The 16813-nt window shown below is 41.8% G+C and overlaps 2 protein-coding genes across 20 annotated transcripts in view; both read right to left on the bottom strand.

Moving 5' to 3' along the window:
• Positions 1–16813, bottom strand: part of LOC131682355 (uncharacterized) — a 184867-nt gene that overhangs the window by 88802 nt on the left and 79252 nt on the right. The gene's annotated exons all lie outside the window — the stretch shown is intronic.
• LOC131679312 (uncharacterized) lies at positions 7181–13216 on the bottom strand. The gene has a single exon (XM_058960019.1). The coding sequence runs from the start codon at positions 13214–13216 to the stop codon at positions 7181–7183; it is 6036 nt and encodes a 2011-aa protein (XP_058816002.1).

The raw sequence follows: 16813 nt of genomic DNA, 5'->3' as shown, positions 1-16813 counted from the left end.
TGTGCCTATCCTATATGTGAACCATATATTTCTAGCAGCTCGTGTAAAAAATCTCCGAAATTGAATGTCAGTCTATCAGGACTGACTGAAGAAAATGCAATACTAATAGGTTTACAAATTTGTCAAATTTATTTTGCATCAGCAATACTAACATTTAATTTGATCATTCCAAAAGTCTCTCACCAGCAAATAACACGAATAATGATTGGTATAGATAAAACACCATATTTTTCCAACCGAAATGCACCAAATGTTGACATCTGCTCACTATGATATGAATATGTAATGTAAAAATAAAAACCCACACACGCACAATTCCAACAGATGTGTGTGGATAGACGTCAGTAGCTTCGGATAATTAATTCTCAGAAACCGAATCGAGTATGCTTGTTGAAAGCGGGCACGAAAAATGAGAACTGCCAAACACTGCTGTTTAAATGCAAACGTTAAGTTTAGACCTCTGCCAAAGGGAGAATTAACAGTAAAACTCCTTTCGAACTGTACTAAATGGGTTGCAACCTTTCCGGAATAAATTCATCCCGCATTCGGTGGCCTGCAACATTGTACCGAAAAAGGGACAGTAGTGACATCATCTGCAGTACAGACAGACCAAGGGGGAGGGCACGTGCGACGAGAAGAGGTTTTCAAATTTCACATGTGGTCACAGACGAATCACATTTTTCAATCAAGTCCGAACACAATTTCAAAGTTTCGCTTTTTGCACAGGGGATGTGGTATGATGAACGGGCAGGAGGATGGGCACATGAATCAATGATGGATGTATCGTATAAATGGGGAAAGATGAAAACGTAACGTAGAAGAGTGCTACCAGGCGCTCAGTGTGCAAGTCCCCTAATTATGAACCATAAAAGCAGCCAACCCACGACATTTTACCCGGAGAGAAAGGCAACAGCGGAGGAGGTGTACCGCTGATGAAAAATAAAAATGTGAGTTCAGTTCAGAGCAGTTCCAATGAAGGCTCGCGGTGGAGTCGTCGAACGGCGAGAAGCTGACACCCGGTTGGAAAATGGTGGTGATGCTGCTGCTGCAGAGCAGCGAGAAAACAGACGACATTTGAAATTGTAATGTGTGTACATGGTCGGATCTGGATATACCTAGTTTTTTTTATTACTCCGCTGTCGGATACGAAACGATTACGAATGCGATGCCGCGCACTCTCTTCGCGAGTTATGAAACAGCTTCAAAACTGTTACTCGAACGTACATTTTATGGTTCTGGCACTGGCACTGACATAATGGCATATATGCAAGGTACTGCAGATTTACAGCGGTTCCTTAATCGAGAGGACGGTGGCGCTTCCCTTATGTTTGGCTGCACACAGGGGACGGAAGTTTTTGTTTGTGAATAGGGGAAACTTTTCATGAGGTAATAAGATTCTTGTTGTGATTATGAAGATTGAAGTCCTTGAATTCAATAACTATACTCTAGATGCAAAAACTATATAGGATTCGCTCAAATTTTGAAAACTTTTTCCGGAACCTCGAGTCTTATATACCAATCGACTCAGCTCGACAAATTAAGACAATGTTTGTATGGGTGTGCATGTATGATAATAATAATGTGATAATCTCAGCGATGGCTGAACCAATCTGAATGAAACTAGTTTCAAACGAAAGACCTAGCGTGACCATTTGACGCTACTATTTTTGTTTTAGAATATGTTGTGTACTTTCTAAGATATGGGTACTTTTGTCAAAATACGACATGTTTTAATCTTATATCTTTCGAGCAAAGCAATTTAGTCACACTAAATGCATATAAATAGAAAGCTTTTAAAAATACCTTTCTAACAAGCCATAAATCCGTCCACAAACGGCGCAGATATTAAGCAATTTATATTTTACTATCCTCACCAATTTACTATAGCGAAAAATGAAACCGTTACATAAAGAGTATTGCTTTACTGGTGCGTTAGGGGCAAAACCTAACACATCAAGTTGATTCAAGGAATTCGATTACGGTATTATTTTGTAAATTTAATCAATAATTAATGAACTAGTTCTCAAAAATTGACATGTAAGTTCATAGACAAAATAATGTGTAGGTTCACGCAAAAGTGAAAATTTGTCCAGAGTTGATGTAGTTACCGCTTGTATTAAGCGTCGCGTTCGTAGCATCACCGAGAACAACTGTATATTTGAATTTCAATATTCTAGTTACAAATTGACTTCTTTTGCAAGATTTCTGTTATACTGGTCATGGCGTAAAAATTACCAACTGCATTAGTTATAATAAGGATGTAAGAAATCAAAATATCGCCCAACATATAAAACATAACATAATATCACAGCACTAACAATCATTTACCATTCCTCACCCTTCGTGTTCGTGGAAACTGTCAACGTGGCAACGACTCATATCTATCCAGCTATTTTTCTACCCATTTCTAAATTGTGTCATAAGATCTTCAACTAATCTAAACAATTTGTTAATACCAAAGCTAATTTGATGATTGTAGGTTTAGGAAAACAAAACTATTTTTATCTGGTGTTTCCCTATAAATAGTTTTCCATTTTAGTGTAAAGCAAAGCTACACACGGAAACAAATTTAATATTACATTCTACTTGGAAAAGAAAATATTTGTAGTCCTGAAAAAATATGCAAAAGATTTGCATTTTTTTTCGAGAGTTGTCCTACTGGAACTGTAGAGCTAGGTTCTCAGAAGGGCTCCTCGTCAGAATCACATACTACAATTTGCAGACGAGACAGGCAATGTCGCCCACTAAAACACTGCATTAGGTGGTGATATTCATTGTACGGTTCAGGTATGTGCGGACGTAGGGACTCGGATCGCATGTATTATCGCGAAGGGTTCGAGCATTTGTACGTTAATTCTGATATTTAGTTCGGTGTACGGATCCCAGAGTGAGTTATCCCATATCACTAGAGTTCCCGGTCATGTCGATATGAGAGCGATTTTTTTTAATTTTTCAATTTTATTTATTTTTTTTTTAAATTAACATGGACCTAGACTGTTGGTACCGAGGATAGAGACTTCCGGACGATCCCGATTCATGATGGCGCGAACGCGGGAGTTTGTAGATTAACGCTTGAGATCGCGTTGGTAAGTTTATGAGCGCTGAGACGTTAACCTTATCACACGGGTATAATCATGCTTGCGAGTTCGTGGGCGTAGGTTGTTTGGAAAATCGCGAGGGGTTCTAACGTTTGTACGCAAACGTGATTTTGTAACATATTTGCGTGTGTTGTGTGTTCTTGAATGGTCGCGCGAACCGTGAGTCTGATATTAAATTTTCGGTGTGCGGCCAGAATTTTGGCAGAGAGTGGGATCCCTTATATCGATAAGGTTCCCGGTCATGTCGCCATGAGACGTGCCGCCCAATAGGTATGAGCGTATTTGCCCAATTGGTCCAGCTGAAGGCATGGACCCAGGCTTCTGGGATCAAGGGTAGACCTCCGGACGTGACCGATTCGTAATCGCGCGCACGAGGGCATTTTTGTAGGTTCCCGCTTGAGACCGCGTTTGAGAATGTGTGAGTGTTAAGATGTTCACTATCACCATCTTTGCTGACCCAGCTGAAGGCGGGAGTAGAATGGCAGTATAGGATTCGAAAAGAAGAGATAAAAGACAATATATGAGAGACGCAATAGATTAGACAGGTACAAGATACAGCTAAAGTTATGATCATCACATGAAAGACATACATTAGTACATCAAACACTACTAATACTTGAATAGCCAACCACCACACATAGCACATCCTTTCTCAATTATCTATTTGTTACTAGTTGATTGTTGTTTATGAGCAAGTGAATAGAAGAAAGATAAAGAACAGAAAAAAGGCTCCTATCAGCCCTCCCGGACTCCTCGATACACCACTATCGAGGCGTATTGTAATCAACATCTTGAAGCGGGCTTCTTATATAAATAAAATCTTGCGTCATAATAATTGATGGATTATTAACATAAGAACTAATTAACCTCTAGTAGTAGCACTTGGTGCAAATAGAAACCAAAAAGAGAGAAGGGTCCTGATATTTAGATAATTCTATTGAGTCTATTGTGGCTTGAAGATGTTTACAATACCGTCAACCCTCCTGCGAGAGGGATAAAGAAATAGATATTAATAGATAATAGAATAGATAATAGATAACACAGAAATAGATATTACATGCATCTAAACTACTTTTAGGTGTTTGGTGATGTGGTTCACGTGGATTGGATTTCTTCAAAAACTACGTGTTTCAGTTTATTAAGATGATCTAGTTGAGCATTAACTAGTGGCTGAAGAGTATGTTTAAGAGAAGGTTCCATCCATAAGAGATTGTCATCTCTGTTTCTGAAAACAGCGAATCCGATTCGTTATAAACGGGTGTTACTCGCCATCTTCACGAGCCAGAGCGACAGAGCGATTTAAGAGATAAAAACACCCACCTTCACGATCACTATGCTCAAGATCAAATGAGTCCCCGAACAACCGAACTAGCATGTTCCCCATTTGAAAATAGATACATCCATATCAGCCGCCCGCCAAAACACTCGATCGAATGATTATTAGTCATGAGATTCAGAGATCAATGAACCAGCACTCGCTCGGATCTCCCACTGTTATCGACCAAGCAAGAGTACGCGCCCATTAGGCTCATCACCCAAGCCCAAGGAAAAAAAAAATATGCAAAAGATTTGTATTATGACAAAACTATAACTAATTTATGTTCAAATGCTACTTTACCTCGAAGATGAAAGGAAACGTTGCACTATGGAGAGTCATGTGACCAAAAATCGAAAACTACATCAACTCCAATTTAATTCAATTCTTTATTGAGCGTTTATATATGCTGTAATTAAGGAATTCCTGGAGTATTCAAAACTAGGTAATAGGGATGTTTGAAGATGAAAATTTTGAAAACAGACATTCCAGGTGCGTTTTTTAAACTTTTCCTACCTCTATTGAATTTTTAATAAAACATGTGTTCAAATATGTTATTTGAAACTAAGAATACCTAAGAATATTTTGGTACGATACTATTGAAGCTGCATATTCATTATATTGGAATGAACTTTTATAAATAATAACGGATCGAGGTCCAAAAATATCCACAAATCAGAACCGAGAAAGAAGTCATCCAAAGAACCGCTGAACTCTCGATGGAGGAAGCAAGAATAATGATTCTTCTAACGTATAGTGATGGTTTCATTTGCCCATATTTGTCTTATGCTGATGGCGCTTCAATTGAAGTTTTAATACCACAATTAGTAGAGAGGCGTTGGATAATTCAGCGCACGTTTCGTTTGACTGCTCCGTATTCTACACGTAAATTGGATTGATGATTTGATTACATTTTTACCATACACATTACGACTGCGACTGCATTGTAATCGACTGAATGCACGGCTTTTATTCTATCGACAATAATATAATCGCAAGCATAGCCTAAGCCCTTCAAGCTCCCTGCAGTGCAAATGAATACTATTTGCAGGTATTACTATACATGAATCATATTCACTTTGTCGTTCTATGTTTAAGAGGCTAGAAAGCACATGCGACCTTATCCCAGTTTACTGAAAATTCTATTCATTACAAACGTTTTTTTTAATTCTTTGCTTAAAAAGATATTTTTGGGTTCCAAAACAAATAGAACATTCCTGTTTCCTGATGACTTATTAGGGCCCATCAATAAAGTAAAAATACCATTAGGGCCCATCAATAAAGTATAAAAAAAGAACGAAAACGAAGATGTAAAAAACAAAAAAGAATGAAAACGCTAGAAAGTGAATCGTATATCAATCAGCCATTATCAAAATAATGGGATTTTTACAAACTTGTCAGAACTTTCTGAAATAATAGTTCTCAAATTCGTACAATTAGTTTTATTCTTTTATTTTTTAATCCTTTTTTACTCAAAATTGCATTTTATTCCTTTATACAACATTTTGGAATTTTTCGTTATCACTATGTATTCCTCAGATAACATTTTCTGGGTACGATATAATCATTTTTGTATTCTGAGTTCTGGCAAAGCTCGAGTGCAACAATAAAATACGCCATTGTTTGTTTAAACCAGGTCAATAGAACGCGTGATATGGGAAATTCGATAAAACAATATTCTGTTCAACGTATCGTGATCTCGATCATTTAGAGGAATACTTTTTTTAGCAAACTTGTTCAGGAGATCAAAAGCTAGTCTATGGAAGTTAAAATAGTTTGAAATTGTCGGTTCTCATAGTAAATAGGGACAAGTGTGGTAGACTTGAGTGATTCGTAGTAACACTGTCTAACCTCAACTCCTGCCCGCAGATTTTAAGCCTGTTTCAAACGACCCTGCCACTTCTAGTTTTCCGATCTGTATAATTCACATCCTTGCTCTCACTTGAGTACTATGGCTCTAAAATTTTCATAACTTTCCTTACTAAGTAATATCTAGCTAATTGAATGTCGTTAAAAAATAAAAAAATAAATAAAAACTTCGAAATAAAATTCTGACGCTAGGCATGTTATTTTTTCAGCTTACTCTGTCTCAAGATCCAGATTTTCTAAAAAGTCCGTGTCTACGACGAAGTTGCCAAGCAAATCAAAGCCTAAAAGGTAGTATAACGAATGATTAAGAATAATACCATCAGGCGGCGCTAGTGAACATGTCAGTTGTTTAACCTAATGTATCTCAAGTTGTTGATTTTTTAGCAGGTGAGTGCTTTCGGCAAAGATTCTCACGAAATCAAACCCTTCGAGGTAAGTATATCGAATAGTGTGGAATTCCTCTATTAGGATGCGCTAGTGTTCCGGAGAACAAGAAGACGGGGCGCGTGAAGATCCGAAATCTGTTTAGCAGATCGCAAACAACAAATCACAATTTGTGATTTCGATTCAGCTTTTAGCTGCAATTATATTTGTTTAGATTAAATTTATGCAGTTATACAATAAAGACTTACATAAATCGGTATCCGTTCAATTGCATACGCTATCTCCCGCTTTTAGTGCAAACTAACTCTATCGTACGCGAATCTAGGTTAGGATAAGTTTTACACTAGATATTAAGTTTTAACTAGTTAATAAGTTTTACACTAGCCAATAAATTTTAGGGTTTAGGTTTAGAAATAGAAATTCTTCCGCACGCTGTTAATCTTTTCCTTTTTCTCATTCTGACACTTCTTCCTCTCTACACTCTAAATCTTTCCTCTTTCTAAATGTGTAAATCCTACTCGTGTATGTCCGTGCTCCCAGTTCCGACCATGTCCGTGCTGCCAGTTCCAACATTGTCCGTGCTGCCAGTTCCAACATCCTCCCCCCCGTAACACTGGCCACCAGGTTCAGTTTTACGATCCACCTCTAAGACAGCCAACCTCGAGACAGGTCTACGCACAACCCCCCTCGCAGTTTGTACAATCGCTTGACGAATCTTCCCATCCGCTCCTTTGATGACTAACTGCACGCGACCTCGTTCCCAGCCGTTTCTTCTGTCTCCGTCCACGATGTACACCAAGTCTCCTTCGGCGACAGGTTTTACATCCCCGAACCACTTCGTGCGCTTCGTGAGGGTCGGAAGGTATTCCCGAGTCCACCTTTTCCAGAAGACGTCTAGTTGAAACTGAATCTGATTCCAGGAGGTCCGCAAGGCTGCCGATGAATCCGTTGGTTCAACCGTTGGCTGGCGAACACCGCTTGAGCTCCCCAACAGAAAGTGGTTCGGAGTAATGGCTTCACTTTCTTCGGAAGTCAATGGCAAATACGTCAAGGGACGAGTGTTTACGATCGCCTCCGCTTCTACGACTAACGTCTCCAAAGCTTCGTCGTCCAGCTTACGACAGTTGTTGTAGGCCGCCTCCATCGCGGTTTTGATAGAGCGCACCATTCTCTCCCACGATCCACCCATGTGAGGGGTCGCGGGTGGTATGAATAACCATTTTGTGCTCGTATTGGTGAAGGTTGCTGCAAGCTCTCCTTGTATTTCTTGCATTTGTTCCCTCAACAGTCGGCTAGCACCCTGGAAGTTGGTGCCGTTGTCGCTGTGTATCTCTGCCGGCGAACCCCGTCGACAAACGAAACGCCGTACGCACTTCACGCACGAGTCGGTGCTGAGGCTATGCGCTACTTCTACATGAACGGCTCTAATGGTCAGGCATGTAAACACAGCGATCCAACGCTTTGCGTTGCTTCTCCCGATTTTCACGAGTAGCGGTCCGAAGAAATCGAGGCCCACATAAGTGAACGGTTTAGTGAATGCGGCCATGCGTGCTGCCGGTAATGGAGCCATCTGCGGAGTTTGCGGCTTGACCTTATTTATTTTGCACCATTGACAAGCTGTTGCTTGCTGCTTCACTGCTACTCTCAATCTCGGTACATAATACTTTTGGCGTATTTCATTTGTCACGGTTTCGTGGTTACCATGACGAAACTTACGGTGGTAGTCGTCCACCAATAGTGTGGTAAACCTATGATTTCGTGGGAGTATGACCGGAAACTTCGCATCTAGGTCGATATTAGGGGCTTTCCCAATGCGTCCGCCGATCCGGAGCACCCCATAATCATCCACGATCGGAGACAACTGGTAAATTCTGCTGCTCTTGTCCAGAGGTTCCCACTGCTCAGCTGATTTCTGTTGATTTCGCGCTGTTATCGCCATTTCATCGGGAAATGCCTGCCATTGCACCATCCGTATCAATGAGCGTTCTGCCGATTTGAGCTCCTCCGAACTGAATCTTCCATTTACCGCATTCTCGCTGAGTCGCTTCCGTTTCAGGTTCCCCAGAAATCTATGCACGTGGCCGATGGTCCTCACCGCCCGAGAAAGCTTTGAAAATCGATCCAAATCGATTATCAGCGTTGGCAGGATAATTCCGCGGTGCGCATAGCAAGGGCGCAACTCTTCTTCCGTGTCCACGGAACGAATTCTTTGAACAGGCCAACTTGTCTCCGGTTCGCACAAGAATTCTGGACTTTTGAACCACATACTGTCCGTTGTCAATTTTGGGCCTTTACCCCACTTGGTTGCGGCATCAGCAGGGTTAAATTTCGAGGGCACCCATCGCCAGTCACCGGCATCCGTTGTGGTAAGTAACTCTCCAATACGACAGGCCACGAACTGCTTATACCTGCGATGATCCGCTCGAAGCCACGACAGCACAGTAGCCGAATCGGTCCACAAGTACCTTCGCGCTATGGTGAGACTATGAGCTTCTTCCACGAATTTCATCAACCGCGATCCCAAAACAGCTGCTTGCAATTCCATCCTGGGCACTGAGAGGGGCTTCAACGGAGCTACTTTCGCCTTCGCAGCGACCAACGCACATTCGCCTATACCGTGAGGATTCACTACTCGAAAATAAGCAGCTGCGGAGTAAGCTACCTCGCTAGCATCCACAAAAACGTGCAGCTGTAGTCCATCATAGTGTTCTAGGGTCGCTTCGTGGAAGTAACACCTGGGTATGCGCACTACGCTAACTTCGCTGAAGAGTCTTGTCCATTTCAGCCAACGCTCAAAGATACTATCGCTGACCACATCATCCCACTCGATTCCCGATCGCCAGACGTCTTGCAGAAGCATCTTACCATGGATATGGAAGAAACTCATAAGTCCCAGTGGGTCAAAGAAACCCATTAGGCATTTCAGCATCTGTCTTTTAGTTGGACGTTGGTTGCCTTCCACCAAGTTCTGGATCTCGTTCGTCATCGTTGTAGAGAAGTGAAGTTCATCTGCTTCCGTACTCCACAGTAGTCCTAGCACGCGCTCGAATCCACCGCCTTGAACGATGGTCTTCGTTTCAGCTGATTTGGTTTCGCCTAAGCCATTTAGCACTTCTGCACTGTTCGAATGCCAGCTTCTCAGTTCGAAGCCTCCTTCATCGTGTATCATGCGCATTTCTCGACTGACGCGCAAGGCTTCTTCAGCGCTCTCAAAACTCTCCAAGCAGTCGTCCACATAATGGTTTTCAACTATGCCCTCCACGGCGCGAGGATATTGTTCCCGAAACTCTTCAGCGTTTTTGTTTTTCACGAATTGCGCTGATGCGGGTGAGCACGTTGATCCAAACGTCGCCACATCCATCAAGAAGATCTCCGGACGGTGTGAAGGATCCGAACGCCAGAGGAATCGCTGAGAGTGGCGATCTTCTTTGCGTATGGAGATTTGATGGAACATCTCTTTGATGTCTGCGGTAACTCCAACTTTGAACTGGCGGAAACGTAACAGGACCGCTGGTAACGAAGTCAGTTGATCGGGACCTTTCAGAAGCGCCGTATTGAGAGAAATTCCACTGACCTTTGCCGCTGCATCCCAAATTATTCGCACTTTGTCTGGCTTCCGAGGATTCGTCACCAGTCCTAGTGGCAGATACCAGACTCGTTTCAGGTCCGCATTGAGTAGTTCCTCCTTTGAAGCGAGATGGGTGTAGCCTTTTGTTTGGTATGCAGTCAACTGCTCCTGAACGATCTCCTTAAGCTTCGGTTCTCGTGACAGTTTCTTCTCCAGGCATTCCAGTCGGCTTATAGCCATATTGTAGCTATCAGGGAACTCAATATGGTCATACTTCCATAGCAGCCCCGTTTCGAAGCGTTTGCCAATACGAGTTGTCGTTTGTTCTAGGATACGATGGGCACGCTTCTCTTCTTCTGACACAAGCACGGTCACCGCCTTAGCCGCGACATCCTCTAGCGCGAAATAATCTCTCACTGTGTTATGCAGCTCTTGAGTTACAGTGCAACCGCATGAATGACAGTTCACTGTATGTGTTGTTCCCTCACCCATCTTTCCGCCGTAGACGCACCAGCCCAATCTGGTTTTGACAGCAACGGGTTCGTAACGTAGGCCTTCTTTAGTTCGTAGTGGAACAATCAGATTCAAGTTATTTACTCCTATCAACAGTCTGGGTGTAGCATCTTCATAGCTGGCAATCGGAAGTCCTTGGAGATGACGATACTGGTTGACCAAGCGTTCAAATGATACTGTTTGTTTTGGAAGAGACAACTCCTTCACTGTACGTGCATCTTCTACCTCGTACTCCTTATTTCCGTTCACCGCCGAGATCGTCAGAGAAATTTGTTTTGATGCTGATTCCATCCTCGTCACGTTTCCGGTCCACATCAGACACAAAGGCTTCGTAATCCCGTTGGCGCCGAGCTCGTTTGCAAGTTTATCTTCGACAAGCGTCAGTGACGATCCTTCGTCGAGAAAAGCGAACGTGTTAATGGTAGCTTTACTCCCGCGTAACACCACAGGCACAATACGAAACAGGATGACTTGTTCGAGTACTCTATGCGTGAAGTTTCCCGCTGAATGTTGAAGTTGGCCGTTCAAGACTTGATTGTTTCGTGCTGCGTGCAGTAGAGGGTGATGACGATACTCGCAACCCTGGATGCCACACGAGCCCTTGCTGCGACAGCTACGTTTCCCGTGGGCATTCAAGCAGTTTCGGCAAAGTCCGTTCGTATTCACGTACCTCCAACGTTCTTCCATAGGCAGCGCTTTGAACATTCCACAATCCTGAATGCGGTGACCAGGTTTTCTACACGAATAGCACAACCTATCCGGAACAACGGCGGCTACTGGATTAGCAGCGTGTGTGTTAATCGATCCTCTAGTTCTTTGATTCGTTTTCTCCGGCGGCTTGTTCACTTTTGTCATTGTCACTCTACCCACAGAAGTCATCACACTGGACATGAAACTGGCGAAAGTTTTCAAATTGACTTCTCGGCAGTTTTTCAGATGTGCACCCCATTCCATTTTAACGTGAGCGGGAAGCTTCCCGACAAGCTCCGTCAACAAGGACGGATTCGATAAATGTTCACGTTGACCGGCAGCTTCCAAGTGGTCGCAAAGAGTTCGTACCACCATACCAAAATCGATAAGGGATTCCAATTTTTCGGATTTCGGTGCAGCGACAGAACGAACCTTTTCAAGAAGTGCGTCGATTAAAAGCTCAGGCCTACCAAAGAGAAAATGCAGGTCCTCCAACACGTGGGGAACACACTCAGGTAGAACCAAACGACTCTGGACAGCTTCGTATGCAGCACCTTTCAAGCAGCGTTGTAAACGTGTTAAATTTTCGGCACTCGAATATCCACAAGCAAGCGTAGTTGTCATAAAGCTGCTTATGAATACGGGCCAGTCGGTTGGGTTGCCCGAAAAGGGGGGTAATTCTTTCGTCATCACCTGTCGGGCTGCTAACTGCGAGGGGGTTGGAACAAATGTAGACATATTCAAAAGCCCTTGAGGAACTGGGACTGTTCCAAACGAAGGGTTCGGTTGTACCTGCTCTATACACACATTCCTCGTTAGATTCTTTGGGAATACAGCATCACTCTTTTGGTTCATTAGTAATGCCGAGGGAATTTGAATGTTCCCGAACTGCTCGGTTAATTGAGCAATATTATCCTCGCAACACAGTTGGGCTTTCACTTTATTTTTACTATGTGGTGGCTTACCTGGTACTACGGGGGGTAAAGGGTTACCTGCGGGGTTGTGGGTAACGCTTACTACGGCTTGCTCAACGTTGGTTCCCTTGGGGATCGCACCGGTATCCACCAGTTGAATTTGCTTATAATTACCGGCACCTGGAACGGAGTAGCCGTATTGGCCAGCTGGATTTACTGCTGACAATGACGTACGCTGAAGTACGTTTGGTAACGAAGGATGCCTCAGCGGACTCTGGACTTGTCCTACCTGTGGCATCACTGTCCTACCGGGGTAGCAACTGTCTTTCGTGTTCCCCTCGAACTGGGATGTTTGCTGCGGCATTGACAGCGAGGCTGTTTCTAGATTGGTTGAGAATCTAACGGCACCTTCTGCTTGTTCAGCGCATTCTTCCATCCACTGACGCACCTGGTCGATACTCTGCCGCTTGCTTATCCGGCTGCGGTCCGTGTGTTCTTCCTCACATTCCAGTTGGGCCTTTCTAAGTTGGAACATTTGTGACAGATGTCGTTTTTCCGCTTCCAACATTTGTTTTTCCAAGGCTCGTTTCGCTTCAAGCTCCTCTAGTTGTAGCGCTAATCGAGCGGCTCGAGTGGCTGACGATACCGTACGGATGCTTACGTTATCTGGGGTGCATTTACGACACGACCACGGACGGCCTTCAACCGACTCCGATACACCAGCGCACGACATATGCCACCACGCGTCGCATTTGTCACACTGCACAAAATTATCCGCACTATCCGGACGGTCGCAATTCGCACAGCTCGAAGCAACGCCTCCGGTTGGCGTCTGTGGGGTCTCGTTATTACCACTTGTTGCCATATTATCGATCCGTTGGACGATTTATCTAAAAGTTTTGTTCCGGAGAACAAGAAGACGGGGCGCGTGAAGATCCGAAATCTGTTTAGCAGATCGCAAACAACAAATCACAATTTGTGATTTCGATTCAGCTTTTAGCTGCAATTATATTTGTTTAGATTAAATTTATGCAGTTATACAATAAAGACTTACATAAATCGGTATCCGTTCAATTGCATACGCTATCTCCCGCTTTTAGTGCAAACTAACTCTATCGTACGCGAATCTAGGTTAGGATAAGTTTTACACTAGATATTAAGTTTTAACTAGTTAATAAGTTTTACACTAGCCAATAAATTTTAGGGTTTAGGTTTAGAAATAGAAATTCTTCCGCACGCTGTTAATCTTTTCCTTTTTCTCATTCTGACACTTCTTCCTCTCTACACTCTAAATCTTTCCTCTTTCTAAATGTGTAAATCCTACTCGTGTATGTCCGTGCTCCCAGTTCCGACCATGTCCGTGCTGCCAGTTCCAACATTGTCCGTGCTGCCAGTTCCAACAGCTAGTGAACCTGTACATGTAATTTTTTTCGACATACTGACATACATCATGACTCTGATATTCCGAAAATAAGCTCACTAAATTGTCAGATGACGTTCCTCTTTATTATTCAACTAAACTAATACTAAGAAAAAAGTAAGGAAATTGCAGTTTTTTCATGATTTTGGAATATACACACAATGAATTTTAGATTCGGGAGTCGGAAAACTCCTGCGAATATTTTGTATAACACCACTCATGATGGTGATCGATAAAAGCGGCTACCTACAACACGCACAGAAATAATGAAACAACCTTCCTAAATACAGAATAATACTAAACAAATACAATTGTTCTTCAATTTGTCCCATGCACTGATTTGATTCGAAGATCATATAACTCACTAATGACATGAATTATATTATTATATTGTGTGTTTCTGGTTTTGCCAGCAGAGATGGCATGGCGCACATCATATATGCGCACTCTCGCACATCTTCCATAAATTGTGCGCGCAGCTCTGTTTCTCACTTCTACCACTGCGAAGCCCACTCATTTACAAACCGGATAATACTGCGCGAGGGCAATATTGTGTGAGCGGTAGAAAATCTTCTATGAGTGCTGCTGTACTGTGAGATGTTCTCTATAGCTTATCTTTCGTAAATATGCGAAAGCACAGCAGCATGCTCTGCGTGCTCATGGAAACTTCTCTGTGCACAGTTTTCTGCGCACAGTCAGCTGAACTCTTCTGTTTTCAATGCAAACTGATCTCATCGAGAACTTCTTTTTCGAGAAAGCAGATTGATAACGGAAGTGGAAAACTTGTTAAAGTTGCATGTTGTAATTTGTGTGATGTAAACGCAAAGCAGTTATCATTGTTAGGGGAAAGTGCTGATTAATTTTTCATGAAGATTTAGCAAAATAACCGGAATGATCTAAACCGCATAACTAGCCTATACTCAAATGGTTCTTCTGACGCTGCAGACTCGCTACCTGCGAATATTTCTCCATCACCCAAAAGAAAACGAACAAACAATATCCCGAGGGAATAATGCTTCTTGCTTTTATAACATTTTGCTCTTTTACATATAATTTACATTTCATTTCAATGGCTTATATAGAAAATTTCTTTCACGATGATATAGACAGTTATAATGCGAGTGTTTCAATGAATAATAGTAAATCGCTGAATATTTTGCAATGGAATATAAGGGGTATGAATGAGCTTTGTAAATTAGATCAAATCTTGCAAACATTGGATCGTTGCAATAAATTAATTGATGTGCTTGTTATCGGGGAAACGTGGATCAAGTCGGGCAATGAAGATATCTTTAAAATTAGGGGCTATAATGGGATTTTTTTTCCTGTAGAGAACAATCGAACGGTGGAGTAGCTATCTACGTCAGGAAGAATATTTCTCATAGAGTAGTGCTGAACACTGTTGTTAACGGCTTTCATCATGCTCACATCGAACTCTGCATAATGCAACATTATTTCGATGTGCATTGTTTTTATCGCCCTCCATCTTACGATATTGGTCAATTCCTTACCAAGCTTGAAAGTGTTCTCGCTTCGCTTCAAATTCGCGCCCCTGTTTCATTGTAGGAGATCTCAATATACCGGTTAACCTATCGAATAACAATGTCGTCTTACGTTATAAAACTCTCCTGGAATCGTATGGTTTCATATGTACGAACACATTTCCGACTCGCCCAGCTAGTTCAAATATTCTTGATCACGTTGTTTGTAGACTGGAGGATGCTGCTCGCTTACGAAACGACACGGTTTACACCATAGTTAGTGATCACGTTCAAATTATATCTTCATATAAACTTGCAGTAAAAAGAGAACCCGTTAATTTGACTAAATCAATAATCAATCATGAAAAACTCAAAAACGACTTCCAAAATTTCATAGAAAACATCGAGTTGATTGATGATGTAGACGTATGTCTTACAAATATCATCACAACCTACAATTCTTTACTTGCGGAAAACACTAGAACGGTTTCCAAAACTTTTAAATGTAAAGGCGTTTTTTGCCCCTGGATCAATTTCGATTTGTAGACACTGATTAAAATCAAAAGTAATTATCTGAAACGAGTAAAAAATAACCCCAATGATGAAAACCTCAAAGCTCTTCTGCAACACATAACTAAAAAAGTTAATGTAATGAAAAAGCGGTGCAAAAAGGCCTACTTTGAAAACCTTCTATCCAACACAACTCATTCAAAACTTTGGAAAAATATTAATACCATTTTTGGTCGTTCAAAGTCGGATGTTCCCATCAGCCTAATTTCCAATGATATCAGAGTCACTGAGACTAAAGAAGTATGTAATGTTTTCAACGAATATTTCTCTAGTATTGACAAAAGTTTGGCTGACAATATTCCCACGAGTCCCAACTCAAATCCTATTACAAATATACAACACGTCCAAGAAACAATCTTCTTGCGTCCTGCAACAATAAACGAAGTGATCCTTTTGATTAAAGACCTCGAAAAAAAATAACAGTTGTGGTCCTGATAAGATCCCCGCTAGTGTTCTTAAGAGTAACTGTATCACTTTTGCAAATATCCTAACCAAAGCTTTTAATTTAATAATTCAAACCGGCAGGTACCCAGACTGTTTAAAAATAGCCCGAGTAATTCCAATTTTCAAAGCTGGTGATCCAAACCAACCTTCCAACTATAGACCAATTTCAACATTGTGCGTTTTCAATAAAATTCTTGAGAAATTGCTCATCACTCGACTACTCGAGTTTTTGAACAAACACAACATAATTTACAACTACCAGTATGGGTTTAGACAGAGCTGCAGCACTTTAATTGCAATGACCGAACTAATTGACTCCATCATTAGTCAAATTGATAGCAAAAGAATTGTTGGTGCCCTTTTTCTGGACCTAAAAAAAGCATTCGATACTCTGGATCACTCAATCCTGCTTAAGAAGTTAGAATGCTATGGTATCAGAGGATTATCAAATCATATTATTCGTAGCTATCTGTCGCATAGGAACCAATTCGTATCTATTGGAGACTCGTGTAGCTCTCATAGACCAATAGAAATAGGAGTGCCCCAA

This window comes from Topomyia yanbarensis, chromosome 2 (assembly GCF_030247195.1).
Source record: "Topomyia yanbarensis strain Yona2022 chromosome 2, ASM3024719v1, whole genome shotgun sequence".
Taxonomy (NCBI): domain Eukaryota; kingdom Metazoa; phylum Arthropoda; class Insecta; order Diptera; family Culicidae; genus Topomyia; species Topomyia yanbarensis.
Note: the sequence above shows the minus strand (reverse complement) of the source record. Positions and strands in the feature narration are given on the sequence as shown.